Raw genomic sequence first — 20,796 nt, forward strand, 5'->3', positions numbered from 1 at the left:
GGCCTCTTCGGGCGATTCATTTCAAATCCTTGGCATATTTTAGTACTCTTGTTTGTTTGTTCAACCAGGGTTCATTATTAACTCTTTACAAAATTTGTTTTGCTTTAAAAAGCACTCCATATCATTTGCAAATAAACATACAGTAGAAAGTAATAAGAATTTCTTATTTTCAGTAAAGAAGTTGATGTCTTTAGAGTTAGTCTGAAACTGAAAAATTTCACACCACTGTATAATATGCAACATCACAGACAGTTCCTGAAGAGTCTTCAGTGATTTTTAACCCATGCTTACTGACTGTGTGTTTGTGTGTAGATAATGACTGTGGCGATAACAGTGATGAAGCAGGCTGCAGTCACTCGTGTTCCAGTGTACAGTTCAAATGCAACAGTGGCCGCTGCATCCCGGAGTACTGGACCTGTGATGGAGACAACGATTGTGGAGACAACAGTGACGAGAAGAGTGCCAACTGCACCAACCAGGGTGAGTCTGCTCCCTGGATCCCACAAGCACATCTGGATCTGCTGCAGTTTCATAATGGACATCTGATTGTTTCCGGGCTACAAACAAAAAACAATATTTGACTGTCAGCACTGAAAAATACTGCTTCCTGTGTAGCTCTGAGGATAGTCATTCCACAGACATTTGTCTCTATGTGGCAGATCTGTTAGATTTGACTCAGCAAGGCAATGTTAGCTTAATTCTGGTAAAACAGGTTGCAGGGAACATGGGTCATTTGTGGGGTGCTGTTCAAAAGTTTGGAATCACTTTTCATATTAAGCATTTGTGTTGTGTTATATATAATAGACATTTATACTACATATAATTAAATATTCTAAGCTAGGATAAGATATTTAAAATATTTTGGGAGCTGCAAGTAGTTACTAAATGATAAGTAATCTGTAAATATGACATAAGTTTAGCTATCTACCTTGATATTAGATCACTGCCTTTAAAATACATGGCATCTGGGAAGTTATGCAGCTAGAATCATCTACAGCTGTTCCTCACATCATTTGGACACATTAAAAAGCCCATTTGAAAACTCGGAGTAGAGGTTAATTGTTAAGTGTCCTGTTACAATCATTGTACACATGTATACATCTGTAGCAGAATATTATTGAAAATATTGATTCCAAACATTTAATAGTAATTCCAGTTCCACTTGATTTAATTTTAGCGATCAGTTCTGTCCACAAGCAGTAGACTGTCTGGAATCTACTATAATATATAACAGTTGGACTTAATTTATATAGTACCATTAAAAAAATCTCTAGAAGTTCAAACTGTTGAGAAACTACAGTTAGGTTTAGGTTTCAAATTAGGTCTAGGTTTAGAAAAATTCTGCATAATTAAATGGCTAAGATCGGCTCGGCTCGGCTCTGCTCTGCTCTGCTCTGCTCTACCCAAACTTAACAAGTCAGATTTTTTCTGGTGGTGGTGATTGGAACCAGAAGTCTAAAGCTTCTTATGCCTCTCAAAGCTCCCTCCCAGTTAGGTTACATGAAACTGTGGCATTGCCTGATGTCTGAGACATTATTTTATGACAGTTTTGAGAAGCTTTTGCTCTGAAATTTATTTTTGAAAAGTACATTCATGAGAGAGAGGTACATGCCATGAATGGAGGCCATTGAAATGTGTACCTTTATTCAATACTTTTTTCTTTTCCAGATTAACTTTTGTTATCCAGATTTTCCAGATTGTTCTCTGTTATCACTGAATATAAAAACTCATGAGTCAGCTGTAGGTTCACTGGTTGATTTTGGATAGTGAGGCTATATTTAGATTGTAGACGTTATGATCTCTGGTTTCCATCCCCATCGTGCTAAATTAATCAGTCTAAGTTTTTCTACAATGCATCTTTTTTATATTTTAACAAATTAATTTGTATTGTGTAATGGGTTCGATCCCCCACCTGGTTAAGCACACCATACTATGCTAATAGGAGTCCTTAAGCAAGACTCCTAACGCTGCATTTGCTTACCCCTGTAACATGATTAAACTGTGAGTCTGTCTGGGTAAGAGCATCTGCAGTACAAAAAAATCAGAGACCTTTCTTTATGTATCTTTGCAATCTCAAAACCAAACTGTTAACTGTGTCCTCCCAACAAAAGACGTTTTTGTCAATTCTTCCACCGTGAGAAGATAACAAGGTGGGTCGAGGAAATGTGCACTAAAACACTGAAAATGGACGAATGTCTGAACTTTAGAAGTGTGGAAAAAGAAGTCCTGCAGGTTTTTTTGAAAACCTACGTCTCCTGAAATGAATGGAAAGTGGAAGGCAAAGGATGGACACAGTAAATTTGATATTATATTAGGTTTCTGTGCCTTTTAAATACACACACACACACACACACACACACACACACACACACACACACACACATATATATATATATATATATATATATATATATATATATATATATATATATGTATATATGTATATGTATATATGTATATGTTTTTTTTTTGTTTGTTTTTTTTTCTAAAGCTGTAAAATGTATAATTGCGCTTAAGGTCTGTTTTGACAGGAAATTAAATAAATGAAGGGTCTCTGACTTTGCACAATAGTTAATTTTTAATATTTATTAAAATTATTATTTACACCATTAGTAGGTTGAATCAGTTGAGTTGGGAAAACACTACACTATGCACCACTCCTGTAGTGGTGTCTGTGCTGTTCCCCAAACATTCCATCCAGTGTTCCATCTGGATTTAGTGGTGCGGTGGAGAGCTGAGTGGAGAAAACCTCCGCATTTATCGCGTAAAGCTGCTGCTCATGCGGCTTTCTCAGATATTTCTGGATTGTGAGCTGAGCCACACTGAAGATATGTGGCTCGTCATTAACTCGAGTAAATCATGATTTCCCAAGCACTCTGCCTGTGTATAAAAACTGCTGCGCGGGCTTGTGGTGCGGCGTGCCGACCCAAAGGAACCTTCAAGTATGCCAAATCATTGTATGTGCGAGAGCTGGGGTCTCAGGGGAGCACAGCATTAATGACAGCTGTGAAATTTGCTGTCTAAGGGGATTATGCAACAGCAGATGTGCAGGATACTTGACGTTTACACTCACAGACAGTTTTATTTTTGTGAATGTGCTCTGCCTCACTGTCTGCTGGCTGTCCTCTGTGCTTTCACTCTTAAAGTTGTGAGCTGCTTTGTGGTTGGTCCCAGTTTTGCCCATTGTGCAGTTGGAGAAAAAAGTCTGTTGTGTAATCTGATGCCCTATGGCTGTACGCTAGGTTTTGGAGACAGCTTGCTAAAAATGTTTTGATAACAGTGGTTCTTTAAAAATCACATTAATGCAAATTTTCACTTACCCCAGATGTAGTAGATCAGCCAAGACATGTATCATCCCAATTTTGCTACTTTACTTTTAAACTGGACCTACAAGACTAATAAACACTAGAACTTCGCCCACATTTGTTGCCCACATTTGTATGTGTGTGTGTGTATTTATTTATATATATATATATATATATATATATATATATATATATATATATATATATATATGTATGTATGTATGTATGTATGTATGTGTGTGTGTGTGTGTGCGTGTGTATATGTGTGTGTGTGTGTATATATATATTTTTTTTTTTTCTTTTTTTTTTTTTTTCTATAGGCTAATGGATTTCTCTCTTGCATTATGTTATATTTAAGAAGCATGAGAAGTCTGAAGAGGACAGTGAAGAGCTTACAAGTTATGTTGTACAACGTTCTTATCTGGTTAGCTAGTTAGTTGGTTAGCTAGTTAGTTGGTTAGTTGGTTAGATGGATGGAAAGACAGAAAGAGAAAGAAAGAAACATAAAAATACTACTGTAAACTGTCTAAATGCTAGGGCAAGAAACATCAAGCCACACAGTTATAATACATTCAGAAAAGAAGTGATAAACATCAAACTTATGTTACTCTGTGCTCATGTAGGTTTACATTCAGCATAGAATATAATTCTGGACCATTTTTGTTGTTCCATTCATCATGAAATGTTCACGTAATTTAAAGGGCAGCTGGAATTTTCATATGTCAAAGATTAGCATGCATCTCAGAACAAAACCTTAAGTCCTCATTTTTTATTTTAAAATTGACATATTATTCTGGGATGCCACTATTATTTTCATTTTTGAGAACCACGTTTAAAAGTGTTGCTGAATGTTGAATCATGTCTGAGTTTTTACAAAGATGAAGTTTATTTAGCAGCTTTTTGTACAAATGTTCAGTTATACCTTAAATGAAGCAGCAGTTACATTCTGTACTGCACAGGTGCCATAATGAAAAGTAACACTGAAAATCCAAAGAGCGCATGGTGTCCTCAACACTCTGACAGGCAGTGTACATAGAGATCTGCTGTCCAGAACAGTCAGGGCCACAGCTTAATGAGATCTGCCTTCTTTACAGTGGGTGTGTGTGAGTCTTTGAAAGTGCGTCAGCTTGCGTAAATGTGTGTGAGAGAGCCTGTAGGCCTGGCTTAGCCTCGTGTCTGGAAGTCATTAGTCTCACTTCAGTGTGCTACACAGGGCCAGTTCTAGCTGTGCCAAACTTCTGCCAAGGCTAGACTTTTAATACAAGTTCCAGCTTCTTCATGCAGTCTAATGATGCCAGCGTCTGCGACATCATCCTTGAGAACCAGGATGTCCCGGTTCTTTTTTTTTTTTTTTAATTTGCCAAAGTCATTTAAAAAAGGATTCTGCTGGTATCTTGATCTGGTATTTGTATTTTCATAGTACAACTACACATCACAGATTTTACATACATTTAAAGTCACATAAGTCAGTTCAGTTGAGATTTAGTGCATAATTTATTTTAAAATGCTACTGTAGTGCTGCTTAGCAAATACATAGTCACTACTTTTTTGCTGGACATTTTATGCTACCTTGAATACAGTACAGTGGCTCTAACATGAACTAGGGATGTGTGAGAATTTTCGCATGCACATCCATCAGAAAGTAAATCTGAAATTATGTTAAGCAAATTAGCTTATCCTTAGCATTATACGTTCTGATATGTAATAACCATGAGAAGTTTGAATTCTGTACTTGATTAGAGGGCAATTCTTCCCCACGCTGAGGTTCTGTTCTGTTTAGTCCAATGAAGGAAACACAAAGACTACTGCAGCCCTCTGAATGCTAGGATGAGAAATATTGCACCATGCAGCTATGGCATATTATGGCAAAAGAATAACCAGAATAGCCGCTAGGGGACCTGCAGAATGTGGTTACATAATAGCCACCCATCAAATTCAGCTAGCTTAACGTGTCGCTATAAAATAGTTCCACAATGAAGACATTAAAACTGTTTGGTAACTTCTGAAAACTGCTAAAAGTTGTGGATAGTGTTCATTTATGTTAACTCTACAACATTGGCAGTAATAGAGTGCTTTGGGGTAAAATAGCCTTAACAAAGGTTTGTTATAGTGGATCCATTCAAACATGCCTTGATTGACTCTGACACCAGTCTGTCCTGTTGGATTGGGATGTCCCTAGAAGTCATTAGTCTCACTCCAGTGTGCTTCTCAAGGTCTGCCAAAGCCTGACTTTCGCCATGAGCACCAACTTCTACGCCCGCCGCTTAATGATGCAAATGCCAGGCGCACTGTTCGTGAGAACGTTTGCTTTGGAGAGCCAGCCTGGTGATGACCACAGCTCACGTGGGTTACAGCAGCCAGGCCGAGCTCATTAAGCCTGATTAATAAGAGCTCTCTGCCTGTATGTGTGTGTGTGTGTGTGTGTGTGTACGCTTTGCGTAATTCTCACTTGTCTGTTCCTGCAGCTACGCGTCCCCCTGGAGGCTGTCACACTGATGAGTTCCAGTGCCGCATGGATGGACTGTGTATCCCTATGCGATGGCGCTGTGACGGTGACACCGACTGCATGGACCTGAGTGACGAGAAGCACTGTGAGGGCGTCACACACATGTGCGACCCTGCCGTTAAGTTCGCTTGCAGGGATTCAGGTTGGTAGACTGGAACATTAAAGTCCATGCTCTCTTCTTTTCTAGTTCTAGTCATTTCAGTCCAAGTAAGATATAGTTAAGCGAAAAATCTAATCTGCACAATTTTCAGCTTATACAATATACAGTTGATTATATCAGCCAACATTGTATCGCCAAAAGTATTGAGTTCAGGTGTTTCAGCCACACCCACTGCTATCGTGTATAAAATCAAGCACATGGCTATACAGTCGCCATACACAAACATTAGCAGTAGAATGGCACGCACTGTAGAGCTCAGTGACTTTATCATCATAGGTTGCTACCTTTGCCACAAGTTAGTTTGTGAAATATCTGCCCTAGTCAACTGCAAATGCTATTATTGTGAAATGAAAGTGTCTGGGAGGAACAACAGGATTTAGAGGATGCCAAAAGAACGTTGCCAACTCGTGTATAGTGCTAGCAGTCATGTTTGGTGGAGGGATAATGGTCTGGGACTGTTTTTTAAGGGTTTTGGCCCTTGGTTCCAGTGAAGGATAATATTAATGCTTGAGCATACAAAGACATTTTAGAAAAGTATATACTTCCAACGTCATGGCAACAGTTTGGGGAAGGCCCTTCCCTGTTCCACAACGCAAGGTCCATAAAGACATGGTTAGAGAGTTACGTGTAGGAGAACTCTACCAGTGGCCTGTGCAGAGCCCTGACCTCAACCCCATTACACCTTTTATACCTTGGGGATAAATTGGAAAGTCATTTGTGAGCCAGGCCTTCTCATCCAACATCAATGCCTGACCTCACAAATGCTCTTTAGACTGAATGGGCAGAAATTCCTACAGACACATTTCAAAATCTTGTGGAAAGCCTTCCCAGAATAGTGGAGGTGGTTGAACTGCAGAAGATGAGAGGAAACTCCATATTTATGCCCATGGTTTTGTTTTATATAGGTGTGATTATGAGCTGTCCACATACTTTAAGTCATACTGTATGTGTGTCCAAAATTTCACTTTTTAAATTTCTTTAGTTTCACTACAAAGCAAAGTAGCTAAGAAGGCTAACAAGAAGCTGAAGCTGATGACTGCCAATTAGCATTGCGCTAACTATATGCCTACATTATCTCTCACTTGCAAGTAACTAATCTTTAACTTTTAATTCCGTGAACAATTATTTTGAAACCTGCGTTTTGTCCATGCTTATTTGATTTTATAGATCACAGTATTTCATACTGTAACGCAAACCTTGAAATGTTTCAGATCAATTAACCACTTGACGTTTGGAGAGTGTGGTGATTTAGCATTGCAATATGCTGATAGGTGGAGTTTGAGTTAACATTACTTGTTAGCTACATTAACTTTGAAGCGCCAGAGCAAAACTAAAGATGTAGTATGAAGTCTAAGACATTGTAAGCAGTGCTCTTAAGCCTTGACAGTGCTCTAAATGTATCTGTCACCATTTCTCTCTTGCTCTTTAGCGCGTTGTATCAGTAAGGCGTGGGTGTGTGATGGAGACAGCGACTGTGAGGATAACTCGGATGAGGATAATTGCGAGGCGCTGATGTGTAAGCTCTCGCACCATGTGTGTGCCAGCAACGACTCCATCTGCCTGCCTGCTGAAAAGCTCTGCGATGGCAACGACGACTGTCCTGACGGCTCAGACGAGAAGCTCTGCGGTAAGCAAGCATAAACATGTTGGTACTGAATCATCCAACGTAGGCATAAGCTTTAAAACAAAACCGATATTTGTCGAAATTCACGCCTTTTTAGATATTAATTATACGTGTTTCATATATCTAAAAGCAATCCTCAATCTGTCATTAGCAAAAAAGAGTTGAATTAAAACAGTTGCTACTTTGATGCTTTCTGTGGTCATGTGTGCCTTTTACTCACTGGATGAGGAGAAGAAATCTAGCCATTCACATGCAACAGCGCAAACTAGCAGGACAAGAGTTAAAATCCTGAAGCGAACAAGGCCTCAAAATGTAGACGTCATATACACAGATCAAAGTCAACCCAACATTCTTCATTGTCATGTGCACAAAGTGCAATGTAATTCTTACTTGAATGTTTCCTACAGACTTCAACATTACAATGCGGTGAAAATACCATAAGATAAGTCATCATAGATCCCAGATGGATTGATAGATGGGATAGATAGATGGATCCCAGAGCAGTCTTGAGCCTCTGCGCTTTTGCCCTCAGACTGTAATTGTCAGCATGTGTAATATTGTATTTTAGATGGCATCTGCCATCTGCCAGATGCCCCTTCTGAGTACCAGCCCCCAGGAAGATTTCTCCTCATCAGCTGGTCATTTTGAACCAAACATAATGTCTGCAGTAAGGGGTGCTAATAGCATGCTAAACCCAGTTTGTGATAGTAAAAATACTGATTTGGCTCTGTGGGGTAGTTAAACGTCTTATTTGCTGTTTTTATATAAAGTGGTCTTGTTGTATCTTATTTTTCTGGTTTCGCTTGCTTTTCAGACTTTAAATTGAGTGTTAGAAAAAAACATTTAAGTAATAAATTCCATAGAATGAAAAATATTTCATGGTTTTTGGTCAGTTGGTCAGTTGATATATCTTAGATTTCTGTTTTTAAGATTGTTGTAAGATTTAACTTATTGTTAGACATTTGTTCTCTCACTATATTAACTAATCATTTTATGGATAATTATCTCCCAATATAGTATATGTCTCAAAAATTGGTTAAATGATCCATTGTTATTCTTAGCGATCTCAGAATTAGGAACATTAGATATATTAAGATATCATTTGCCAAGACCTCATTTTTTTTCAGTCTTCCCACTTCTGCCCTATGACCGGTGGTATTCTAACAGACTGTTTTCTTCCTGAAAAAACACATCCTAACCCTATAGTGACTCTGCTTCTGTCTTTCTTTGTTGTTCCACCTCTCCTTCAGACCTGTGCTCATTAGAGAACGGAGGCTGCAGCCACAACTGCTCGATCGCCCCGGGCGAGGGCATCCTGTGTTCGTGTCCGACGGGCATGGAGCTGGGCTCTGACAACAAGACCTGCCATATCCAGAGCTTCTGTGCCAAGCACCTCAAGTGCAGCCAGCGCTGCATACAGGAGAAGGCCACAGTCAAGTGCGCCTGCTATGAGGGCTGGGCCCTGGAGCCTGACAACGAGAGCTGCAAGAGCACCGGTGAGAGAAATGAGGGGAGAGACATGCTGAGTAGAAGAGCAAATGAGGCAGAAAGTGGTAGAGGAGAGGAGGAAAAAGAAGATGGAACTCCCATTCAAACATTTGGAATCACTGGTCATAATGATTATTGTTACCTATTAGGGCTGTGAAAAAACACTTATTTTGATGTTTGATTATTCATGTGAATTAATCGACTAATAATCTAATTAAGTGTGGCCTGGAAATGTGAATAGCTGTAACAGTATGTTCAGCAGTGTTCTGACAAACTGAAGATGTTCAGCAAGAGTTACATTTATCACCATGGGGGAAAAACGTGGTACCTACCCATAAATTTGAGCTACAGTAAGTAAAAAAACAACAGCTAAAAATATGTGATCAAAGGACATGTATGTAGACTAACATCATACCTCTTCAGACTGTAGCATCATTTAACCGGTTTAACATATGAATTTCCTAGTTTACTAGACAAAGTAAACAAGTAGGTAGCTAGCTAGGTAATGTGTGTAATGCTGTGAATAGATAAGCTCCGAGTCTTCGGCGTTATTGAACTGGCTGCTAATTACTTGTAATTAATAAAAGCTTAAACAGCTTAGAATATTCCAGTGACTAAATTTAGTAATATAACATTGAGCAATAGAGGATTTTTAGATATTGCTTCTTCAATTTTATGCAGCCATCTCAGTCATTGTATAATCTTCTACAGCTCTGTTCATCATTATAGTCACGTACAGTTCTTTATTTATTTAGCTGCCTGGCTTCCTCCTATTACTTTGAAACTTATGAAGGTGCACAGGACTAGCATATTAAAGTTGTCCAATGCATTCACTGTCAGTCAGATTGGTTTACAGACTTTTAAATGGTACGAAGATGCTTCTTTCATAAAGAAAACCTTGTCCATCTCCAAAATGATATATAAATATATATATATTTTTTTTTATTAAGTCAAAATAACCAGACTTATTCACAAGTCATTTTGGGCCGTGTCTTTTGGTCCTTTCTTCATGAAATTTACATACAATGTCAAAAACAGCATTATGATTCAGTGCCATATACTGTAAACTTAAGTAGCCTAGTAGATATATCAATATCTTATACAGTCAACAACTGAATATACATATACAGCATGTTCTTCATCAATCTAAAGCACCCTTTCATGATACAAAGAACCCTTTAATGATGAAAAAATGGTTTTCTGGAGAAAGAACCCTGGAAGAACCATCGTTTTTTTTTGTTGTTTTTTTTTCTTTCTTCAAGAACATGGTGTTAATTCATAACAGTACATTTCTAATCTTTTGAAACTGCTTCTCTTTTCTGTGGCTTTAGATGAGCTGAGGAACAGTTTTATACAGCCTCATTTAGAATGAACTCTGTTGGGGTTCAGAACATTTTGAATTGTTTTTGGCTGGAAGATGGGTGTTAATTTTATAACAGTTCAGCTTTTAGCAGTCCTCAGCCAGTGGAAATTTACCAAGTTTATTTAGATCACTTGGCACGCAAAATCACTGTTTTTCAGTCACTGGAAAGTCATTTGGATGGTAAGGCTTTTCTCTGAGGCGCCATGTGTCTTATCTTCTTGATCTAGATCCATTCAAACCCTTCATCATCTTCTCCAACCGGCACGAGATCAGGCGGATTGACCTGTATAAGGGTGAGTTCAGTGTTCTGGTGCCCAGCTTGAGGAACACCATCGCCCTGGACTTCCACCTCAACCAGAGCTCCCTCTACTGGACAGATGTGGTGGAGGACAAAATCTACCGTGGGAAACTGTCTGATAACGGAGGTGAGACACCATTCCAGAAAATATGGGACTGATTCTACTTCAGCACTATTTAAAGGTAATTTTAAAGGGAGTGTTTTACAGCCATACTGACATATGGCATATGGAAAGAAAGTTCTAGTGGCAGCCAGGCAAAGGAGAACAGTTTACCCATTCTAAACCTGCCATGAACTTTCATTTCTCTCCATGAGGTACACCATACCAGCTATACTATAAACCTTTTATGAACAGTTCTGCTCAGTGCACCTAGGGAGCAGTTGTCTCTTACAGGTCTCCATGTGGAGAAAAACCCTAATAGTTTGGGATTGATTGTGAAAGCGATGGTTTTATTCAACCATGTCATTGGCTGCGGCTGAAGAAGTGAAGTGGGTAATAGCTTGGGGCGATAAAGATTACATCGCAGAGAAAAGAACGTTTATTAATTTAGCCGAAGGCTCCATGCTGGTCTGAACAAGCTCACCGTTAATGTAGATGTTGTTTTGTATATGTTTTGTATGGATCATTGGGTACACTGCACCCTCTTCTTCAACATACCAGACTATTACCTAAATCATTATGTCTCCTTTGGCCACAAATTCTCAGGATACTGTGTACATTTGTGGTTATGGTTGTATAGTTGTTGGTGTATACAGCTTTGGGCAAAAGTCAGAGACTGCTCTTTTGCTGAGCTGAAAGAAGAAGATATAAATACATTTTCAGCGCCTAATGTCAAGTATATCACTATTTAAAGACAAGTAACAGCTGTAATCCCAAGCAAAAGCTCTCAAAGGAATTACACACATTGTTCCCCTTCAAACAGATGCTAACATTCACGCAAGCAACAACTGAAGATAATCCACCTGCAGAAGGAAAGAGAAAGTCACGGAAAAAATAAGTGCAAAAGGGGATAGAGGATAATGGAACTTCTTACAACCATGCATCCATGTACTGTCACAACCGGATTAACAGTATATAAAGCATACATTTTTGAGAGACAGGAGAAGAGCAAGCTCTACTTTACTTCTGATCTGAAAATGTGTCTTGATGCTAAATTCTAGCCTAAGTTTGTAATTGAGATGAGTCAGTTTGTGAGAAGCAGAAAATGCAATCAACTAGACTGAACTTTGAGTTAAAAGTCTCCCAAAAAAGGGTTCAAGTTGTAAAGGCCCAATTTCATTTCTTATTTTTACCTCTGGCCCTTGTTTTGAAGAGTCGCTTTGCCCTTTGGAACCTTTGGAGTTACAAGGGACAATGGTAAGAATCTTTCTGTATGAAATGGGATAATTCTCAAATGAAAAAGAACATTACTTCATTAACAGGCTAGTAGCGGTGCTCTGTAGGTGACCCTGCCAGTCTGCAGTGATAGCAGAGGAGGGGTGAAGTTCAGCAGCCTCACTGCTGGTAATTTAGGGCATCATATGCCTTCAAAGAGCGGAGGGATGCGACACTTATCTGTCGCCCACCCCGATTTTTTTTTTTTTTTTTTTTTTGTGAAATTAAGTTGAAGTCAGCTATTTGCTAACTTCTTGTTCACATTTTCCAGTTCCATGTAAATTTAGCTAGCTAGCTACTGAAACATCAGCATACTACTAGCATTTTTGTGCTTGTTATCAAGAAATTGATCATAATGTGATGAAACAACATTTAACTATAAAACAATGGTAATCTTGTTTTTAACAGAGAAAATACTTACATTTGTGGGTTTCTTGGGTTGCTTGCGCAGCCATCTTGTCGGTTTGTGTTGAGTTTTTTTTTTTTTTTTTTTCTCTCTCTCTCTCTTTTCACTTGCACTGTGGCTATTTTGATGGAGAAATGAAATAAATGAAAAGTTAGTGTCTTTTGCACAGTTCTGTATCTGTTTTTGAGAGAATGTTTACAGGTCGTTCTTCAAACCAGTGGTTTGCATGACTACAAACAACCTTAGACAAGTGCCTGCCTCTTTGTAATAGGCACTATTCACACCCCCCTCCCACCTTCCAAACCCACTTTACAGATACAGTGTCCAACTCTGATCTCAAATCCCTGCCGTTTCCTCTCGGAACTAAGTGGAAACACAGCCGGCATGGTTGCCAGCAGCGAAACAAAGCAACAAAGAGCTTTTTTGCTCAGTTCCTCCAGTGCAGAGGCCAGGCTGTCTCCAGCCCAACAATGCAGGGGCTCAGAACTCTAATTACTGCTGTATGTGTGGATGACGGGCATAGTGCTGCTTGCTGTCCACAGGGCTCTCAATGCCTGTCCGCGTCTGGAGCGCCACTGTGCAAACAAGAGACATGGTGTAAGACAGAGAAAGATGTTTTCGAGCTGCTTCTGTCAGCCTGCATATGTTAGCGTCATTGTGGCAGATGAAATCATTTTAGGCTGTGCGTGATGGAGCAATGGAGGTCAGCTTGAGATACTGTCAAAGCACATTACGCTGTGGTTGTTTACCTGCCACACTGAATGCTACAACACAGCTGAAATTTTCTGATGAAACCTTACTGTAGGGCAGTGTTTATAACGCAAGTTGACATGACACCAAAAGGACGTGGACATCTGACCATCACATCTATGTGAGCTTGTTGGACGTTCCGTCCCAAAACCGTGGACATTAATCTAGAGTAGGCCCAACAGTGTTCTGCTTGCATCCGACAAACCTCTATTGATTTATCAGACTGCCAGATAGTGAGTGGACTCACTGTCCACTCTATTAGACACACTCACCTTGGTCTACTTTGAAGTTGTAAAGTCTGAGAGAGTGGCTCATCTATTGCTGCATAGTTTGTGTTGGTCATCCTCTTCTTCATCAGTGGTCATGGGACACAGCCCAAAGGATGCTGTTGGTTGGATATTTTTGGCTGGTGGACTATACTTAGTCCAGCAGTGCCACTGAGGTGTTTAAAAACCCCAGCAGCGCTGCTGTATCTGGTTCACTCACACCAGCACAACATACACTAACACACCATCAAGTCAGTGTCACTGCAGTGTTCTGTCTGATCCACCACCCAAAAAGTACCTGCTCTAGTCCTGTGAGGGCCTGACCATTGAAGGACAGGGTTAAAGAGGATTAAGAGTATACAGAGATACAGCTACCATAGTCTATATGTGAAGAACTATTAACTGTACCAATTACTAAGGTAATTGAAGCTGATGATATGGACAACGAGAATAGAAATAGAGGTGTTCTTAATGACCGGTCGGTGTTTGTCTATAGTATTAACAAACAGCTATTCTATGTTAAGTCTCTGGAAGTATTTTAATGTATAGGGAAAGTCGAGCATTGCTTTTGACATACCGTGCATGTTTACATGCAAGGGTTAGTGTCATCATACTTAAAGTTGCACCCACAGCCAAAGCAGTCTCCCAAACAAATGAATGAATATTAACATGTTGTTGTTGTCCTTGTTTTTGCCCAGCACTGACCAGTTTTGAGGTGGTTATTCAGTATGGCCTGGCTACTCCAGAGGGCTTGGCTGTAGACTGGATTGCCGGAAACATCTACTGGGTGGAGAGTAACCTGGACCAGATCGAGGTGGCCAAGCTAGACGGCACCATGCGCACCACCTTGCTGGCTGGAGAGGTGGAACACCCTCGAGCCATCGCTCTTGACCCCAGAGACGGGTGAGACACAAAACACACACACGTGTAGATATACACTTACTGCTAGGGATGTAAAGGATTTAACTGAGTGAAGACTAACCAACAAACAAACACTTGTTTGAACAATGCTATAAATTATTCTTTGAATTGGTGAGTTTATCATTTTATCAATTGTACGCGTAATGGCGCAACAGACAGTTGATTCCACTGGATAGGCCTACTGAACAATAAAGGTAAAAATAGTCATGTTCAGAGCTACTTTTAAAGAGGACGACAGCACAACTACAGCAGTGTACCATATCTAATGCAAACATCCACATGCCTTTATACAAACGATTATTTCGTACACCTTCTCGGAGAGATGGTGTGGTGAAATCACACATGCTTGTGGACCGCAATGGCTTTCATTTTGTAATTGATACTTTGATGGGTGACATTCTTGATTTTGCTTTTAATTTGATATCAAAAGATTTCGACAGAATCTCTGTACTGTACATTTTAAAATCATTATGGCATCTTAAATATGAACAGATTCATTTGATGTACATTGTCTGGCTGTTGTTACTAATGCTACTAATAATGTGTGGTGTATGTACAGACATACGAGACAGTAAGGTTAAATTACGTTTTGTTGTTTTTTCTGAGTGATAATAATGAAGACATCCTTCACAGAGAATAAACTCGTGCACATTTATAATGCAAAATTACTGTTTATTTGCTGAATTTACCATATCAGGGGAGAAAATGAAACATAAAATAAAATGCCCTGTGCAAAGATTATGGCATATTTTGTACGGTTCTTTTTCCCCAATATGTTAAACTCAGCATATAAATATGACCTGTGCACTAAACCAATGTTATAAAGTTTATACTTTGCAGGTACAACCTTAAATTTCCACGTAAAAAAAAATCAACAAAAGGTCATTTGACCTGTTGTGTTCAAACGTTTTCATATGACTGTATGTCTTCTTCTTTTGGCTGCTCCCTTTAGGGGTCACCACAGCGGATCGGTTCATATGACTGTTTCTGTGTGAAAACTGATACATTTTGGAAGGGAAATGATAGTATAGATTGAAGTAATATGTCATGAATTTGGCTTTGCCTCATTGCTTTTTCAGCATCTTGTTCTGGACAGACTGGGACGCCAGTTCTCCCAGGATAGAAGCTGCTTCCATGAGTGGCGATGGTCGTCGCACCATCCATAGAGAAACTGGCAGCGGAGGATGGCCCAATGGCCTCACTGTTGACTACCTTGAGCGCCGTATTCTGTGGATTGATGCCAGGTAAACACACACGCACAGCTATTAAATATTCTACGATCCCCAAAACGGCCTTATTATTCATTGGAGAATGACGTGTCTGCAGGTCTGACGCCATCTACTCAGCTGCCTATGATGGTTCGGGCCTGATCGAGGTTCTGCGGGGACATGAGTACCTGTCCCACCCTTTTGCTGTCACCATGTATGGAGGGGAGGTTTACTGGACAGACTGGCGCACCAACACACTGGCCAAGGCCAACAAATGGACTGGACACAATGTGACTGTAGTGCAGAGGACCAATACCCAGCCATTTGACCTGCAGGTCTACCACCCGTCCAGACAGCCTCAGGGTCAGTACTACTGACATCACACTAAGCAAATAGACATAAATTTCCCGTAATACGGTCAGTGAGTTCACCAGTAAATGATTAACAATGTCTCCTGTAAACTCTTGTAAATCAAACTTGGATGATCCTCTCATAGAATTTTTTCCTTGCTTGCTTTCTTGTTTGTTATTTATTTATAATAAGATAGGTGTCACATATAAATGTTGTTAGAGTACCTAAAAAAATTTTGATTCAGTCCCAAAGCCCTTGTTGTCCTTTAATTTGGAAATTAAGGTAGTGGGAACCAGGGGTTTGTGATTTCAAAAATGCAAATACAGCTATTTTTATTCACTGTCAAAAGCAACCAGTGGACCAACACATTTTATCATGGGTAATAATAGTTACATTGTTTTAAATCTGAGTAAATATGCTTTTATGGGGACTATTTTGCCACAAAACGTCCTCGTGTACCTCTCTGCCAAAAAGGGATTTAAAAAAATACACTTTAAGCCAATACCGTATCTCAAATAACATAAAACAATGTTTTGAGCATCACACCGCGTTTGGTTTAATTTAGTACAGAACCATCCACAGTCTTAACATATAGTGTATGCTTATAAGGCAAGACATGACACACATACGCATGAAAAGATGGACATTCTAAGCAGGTCTAACCCAAGCTGACTGATACAGAGTACATACTGTACCCATTTACACCTCTTTATTAGATTCTGTGTCAGTGCTTTCATTTTAATTTTCTGTTTTGTTCTGACTCTGCTTAGCTCCTAACCCTTGTGCTGCTAACGATGGAAAGGGTCCGTGCTCTCATCTGTGCCTCATCAACTACAACCAGACCTTCTCCTGTGCCTGTCCACATCTTATGAAGCTGCAAGCAGACAAGCACACCTGCTACGGTAGCCTTTTTATCATCATCTTTTCATCTTTAAAAATAGGCCTGGTTCTTATTCCAAGTTATAAATGATTAGTAAACTGTTCTTTAAATTTCTTTTAAATGCAAAAAGTTGTTTTAACACTTTTTATTGTTTATGACTATATGATTATAAATCGCAGTAAAGTTTAGGCGCCTCTGGGCAAATTACATGCATTTTTGATTTTCGTGTGAAGTACACATCCTCTACAGAGGATGCACATTGTAATACACAGTTACTGCTTATTTACTGAATTTAAGATTGTAGATAAAAAAATAAACAAATAAAAAATGTAGACTGTATCCAGTATGTGTCCAATATGTTTGGTTTGGCTAATAACAAGTTGTACACTAATATTTGCAAAAGAAAAAAATGTTTGTATTCTCTGTAGAGGATGTTAACTAAACATGTCATTTGATCAGGACTATTCAATTTTTTTGCATACAAATCTTTAAGGGTTTTTTTGTTTGTTCTTTTGTTTTTTTTTCTTAAAGTACAGTTTGTTATAGATATGTACCCAATAGATAGAAAGATAGCAATGTACCCAAACTTCTTGCAGTAGACTGCAATAGAGCTGCTGAGACACTGCTGTTTGTATTTGTATTTAAATATTTAAAAAACAAAATGTTTTGCATATGAATATAAAGTGAGTATGGCTTATAATCACTTTATACCGTAAAGTGAAACACAATATCTGGGAGGGTCTCTGAGCCAGCTAAGATGGTAGGTGAGGGTGGAATAAGGGGAGGTGAAGCATGATCTTGGTTAATATTAGTTTTCCCATGTGTTGGAGAATAGTGAAGTAGCCAAAAATCTGAAGATGGTTTAGAACAAAAGTCATAATTTGATGGAGGTTTACAAGATTATGTCTTTTAAATTACATGATATGGTGGTATGTGCTTATTATGACCAAATAAGGCTAAAAAAGGTGAAGCCTTGTTTCAGCTTGGCTTTGCAGCAACAATTACTGTAAAGATTACTGCACACTGGACGAGAGACAGATAGGAAAAATGATTATGGCATATGAAGTAAGAAAAGTTATGTCATCTACCTTTTATTTTTTGTAGTTTTAATACAGTATTTGCAAAATTATTAGTGGGGCACAGTGGTGCTTAGAGACATTGAGCTGTGCTGGAAACTGGTGACTTATGACGTACGTTATTGACCAATGTTGGCAGCGATGTTTTCAACTTCATTCAAAACGATGGCTGGAATTTGGAGTGCTGTGTCGTCAGTCTGATAAGTCCAGTGTGCTTGAAATGGCTGTAATTATGGCGCAATGGCAGAGTAACGCCTCATGTAATGGAAGAGTTGCCATTAATAAGATATAAAAGAAATTTATTTGAAATATTTTTAACTAGCATAGTTGTTGGCTCATAAATACTGATATGATATGTGGTAACTACTTCATTGAAATTTGGTATTGAATGACACAATTGTGCAGTAATTTGTGGTACTTAAATCAGAATCAGAATCCTTTATTGATCCCAGAGGGAAATTGCAGTTATTACAGTTGCAGCCATTTATGTAAAAGAATAAACACTTTAATAATTTAGAACAAAAGAGAAAGAAATTTGCAATATGTACACGAGATTTAAGTTATTATGAGTACAGTAAAATGGCAGTGACTGTTATAATAAATAATAAACATCTTGAGTTATTGCACACGTAATTATTATTACACATATGAACAGTACAGTTTGGTATTAAGTATTGCAGATTAACCACATTTCAGGAATCTCACACTGAGGGAGCAGTTATAGAGTTTGATGGCCACAGGTAAGAATGGCTCCCTGTGGCGCTCTGTGGTGCATTTTGGTAGAATGAGTCTTTGTGCTCAATGTGCTCCTGTGTCTCATCACATAATATGAATAAGTAATTCAGTCTGTGACAGAAAAGTACTGAGTTTCAAAACCCATCCCTGTTTGAAAACCATTAAAACCACAGTGCCAGCAGATGTTTGGCTTTATTAAAGATGTTAAAAGCAGGGCACTCAACTTAATGGTCAACCCCATTCAGGGCTCGCTGTCTATACTAAACTTATCTAATGTTGGTGGTTCATGCTGTGCAGTGTGGCACTGTTGTCCTGCTGTGCTGAACTAAGATCAGTGATTAGTATTCTGCAGTGTGACCTGTGCGCTCTGATGCACTGATAGCACAGCAGTGATTAGTATTCTGCAGTGACCTCCGCTATGGCTTTGTGAAGAGCAGGCTGATTGAAATAGAGGGAGCTGCTCTCGCCCTCCATTAACACTGACATTAAGTATCAGGAGACACTTCTCACTGAGAGATCCAGTCTCTCTCTTTCTCCCTCTTTCTACCACTTTTTCTCTCTATCTTTCAGTGTCTTTCACTTACTCTATCACTCTCTGTCTGTCTGTATCTCTTTTTAAGTCTCTCACTCTGTATATCTGTGTCTCTCTCTATATCTCTAAGTCTTCTGTCACTTACAAAATGTCTCTCTGTCTCTGTTTCTCTTTGTCTCTCTGTTGCATTCTCTCTCTCTTTATCTCTTTCCCACTTTGTTTATCTCTGTCTCTCTCTACCACCCTCAACACTCCCCTTTTGATCAGTATTTGAGGCAGGGCTACTTTTCTGTTCAGTATTCTGTGTGCAGTGGTGGTCAGTAACTCAGTGTTTCTCTGAAGATCAGGAGGCAGTATTACCACACTGTCTGTCCACTCTCATTCATCTACACACACTACAGAGGACTGTGTTCCTTTCAGTGCCTTCAGTGTTTAGTATACATATCCTGTATTATATTTCACACTCTCTAACACTTTTGCCCCTTGTAAATTTTACATTTGCTGTGTAATGTTACATGTTTATGACCATATTTAAAAAAACAAAAACTTGTCCTCTTCTGTTATTCTCCTGTACAGAGTCTCGTCAGTTCCTGCTATATGCTCGTCAGATTGAGATCAGAGGGGTGGACATTGATAATCCTTATTACAACTATATCATCTCCTTCACCGTGCCTGTTATTGACAACGTAACAGCAGTGGATTATGATGCTCTGGAGCAGCGCATCTATTGGTCTGATGTGCGGACTCAGATGATCAAGAGAGCTTTCATCAATGGGACAGGCGTGGAAACAGTGGTGTCTGCTGGTGAGAGCCTGGCCTTTTGCATAGGAGCTACGAGGCTGTTCTGATAGATGCTTACAGCCACTAATTAGCATTGTGCTGTGTAGTTTCTGTTTCTGGGGTTCAGTTCCCTGCTCAGGCAGGCACATTGTGCTTTACCAAGTTGTTGGGCAAGACTCCTAATGCTACATCCACATACTTCTGTTAGCATGATTAAACTCATGTAAAGTCACTCTGTGTAAGAGTGTCTGCAAAGTGAATTAATTTTAAAATTAAAATACATGTTAACAGTGATTGACTACTGAGTAAGAGGAACTTGACGCACATTTAAAATTTTCCTTTAACGATGCTTATGCTCATTATCAGATAGTTTATGACTATTTATGCTTTTATTTTAGACATTCCTAATGCTCAGGGCCTGGCTGTGGACTGGGTGTCCAGGAATTTGTTCTGGACCAGCTATGATGCCAGCAAGAAGCAGATCAATGTGGCCCGTCTGGATGGCTCTTTTAAGAACTCTGTCATTCATGGACTGGACAAACCCCACTGCCTGGTGGTCCACCCGATGCTTGGGTTAGTAACTTCAGCAAACACTCTCACATACTGCAGGGCTCTAATCCTAACCTAGGGTCTGACTGAATTGTGTGACCGATACTGATTTTAGGGGGCTAAAAATTCAGATAATGGATAATATAATTAGATTTATATTTTAGATTTTATTGTTATACACCAGTAGTTTTAGATAGGAAGTGCTTTAATTGATAGTTAAATA

The 20,796-nt window shown here is 39.2% G+C and overlaps 1 protein-coding gene across 2 annotated transcripts in view; it reads left to right on the forward strand.

The window, feature by feature from the left end:
• Positions 1 to 20,796, forward strand: part of lrp1ab (low density lipoprotein receptor-related protein 1Ab) — a 189,255-nt gene that overhangs the window by 111,068 nt on the left and 57,391 nt on the right. For both annotated transcript variants that reach the window (XM_037540882.1, XM_017694300.2), the window contains exons 20-30: positions 313 to 480; positions 5,771 to 5,953; positions 7,401 to 7,598; positions 8,846 to 9,091; positions 10,674 to 10,871; positions 14,240 to 14,444; positions 15,542 to 15,706; positions 15,789 to 16,033; positions 16,792 to 16,923; positions 19,821 to 20,048; positions 20,423 to 20,597. In XM_037540882.1, coding sequence (XP_037396779.1) covers positions 313 to 480; positions 5,771 to 5,953; positions 7,401 to 7,598; positions 8,846 to 9,091; positions 10,674 to 10,871; positions 14,240 to 14,444; positions 15,542 to 15,706; positions 15,789 to 16,033; positions 16,792 to 16,923; positions 19,821 to 20,048; positions 20,423 to 20,597 — 2,143 coding nt within the window. The remainder of the gene's footprint in view (positions 1 to 312; positions 481 to 5,770; positions 5,954 to 7,400; positions 7,599 to 8,845; positions 9,092 to 10,673; positions 10,872 to 14,239; positions 14,445 to 15,541; positions 15,707 to 15,788; positions 16,034 to 16,791; positions 16,924 to 19,820; positions 20,049 to 20,422; positions 20,598 to 20,796) is intronic.

This window comes from Pygocentrus nattereri, chromosome 9 (assembly GCF_015220715.1).
Source record: "Pygocentrus nattereri isolate fPygNat1 chromosome 9, fPygNat1.pri, whole genome shotgun sequence".
NCBI lineage: Eukaryota > Metazoa > Chordata > Actinopteri > Characiformes > Serrasalmidae > Pygocentrus > Pygocentrus nattereri.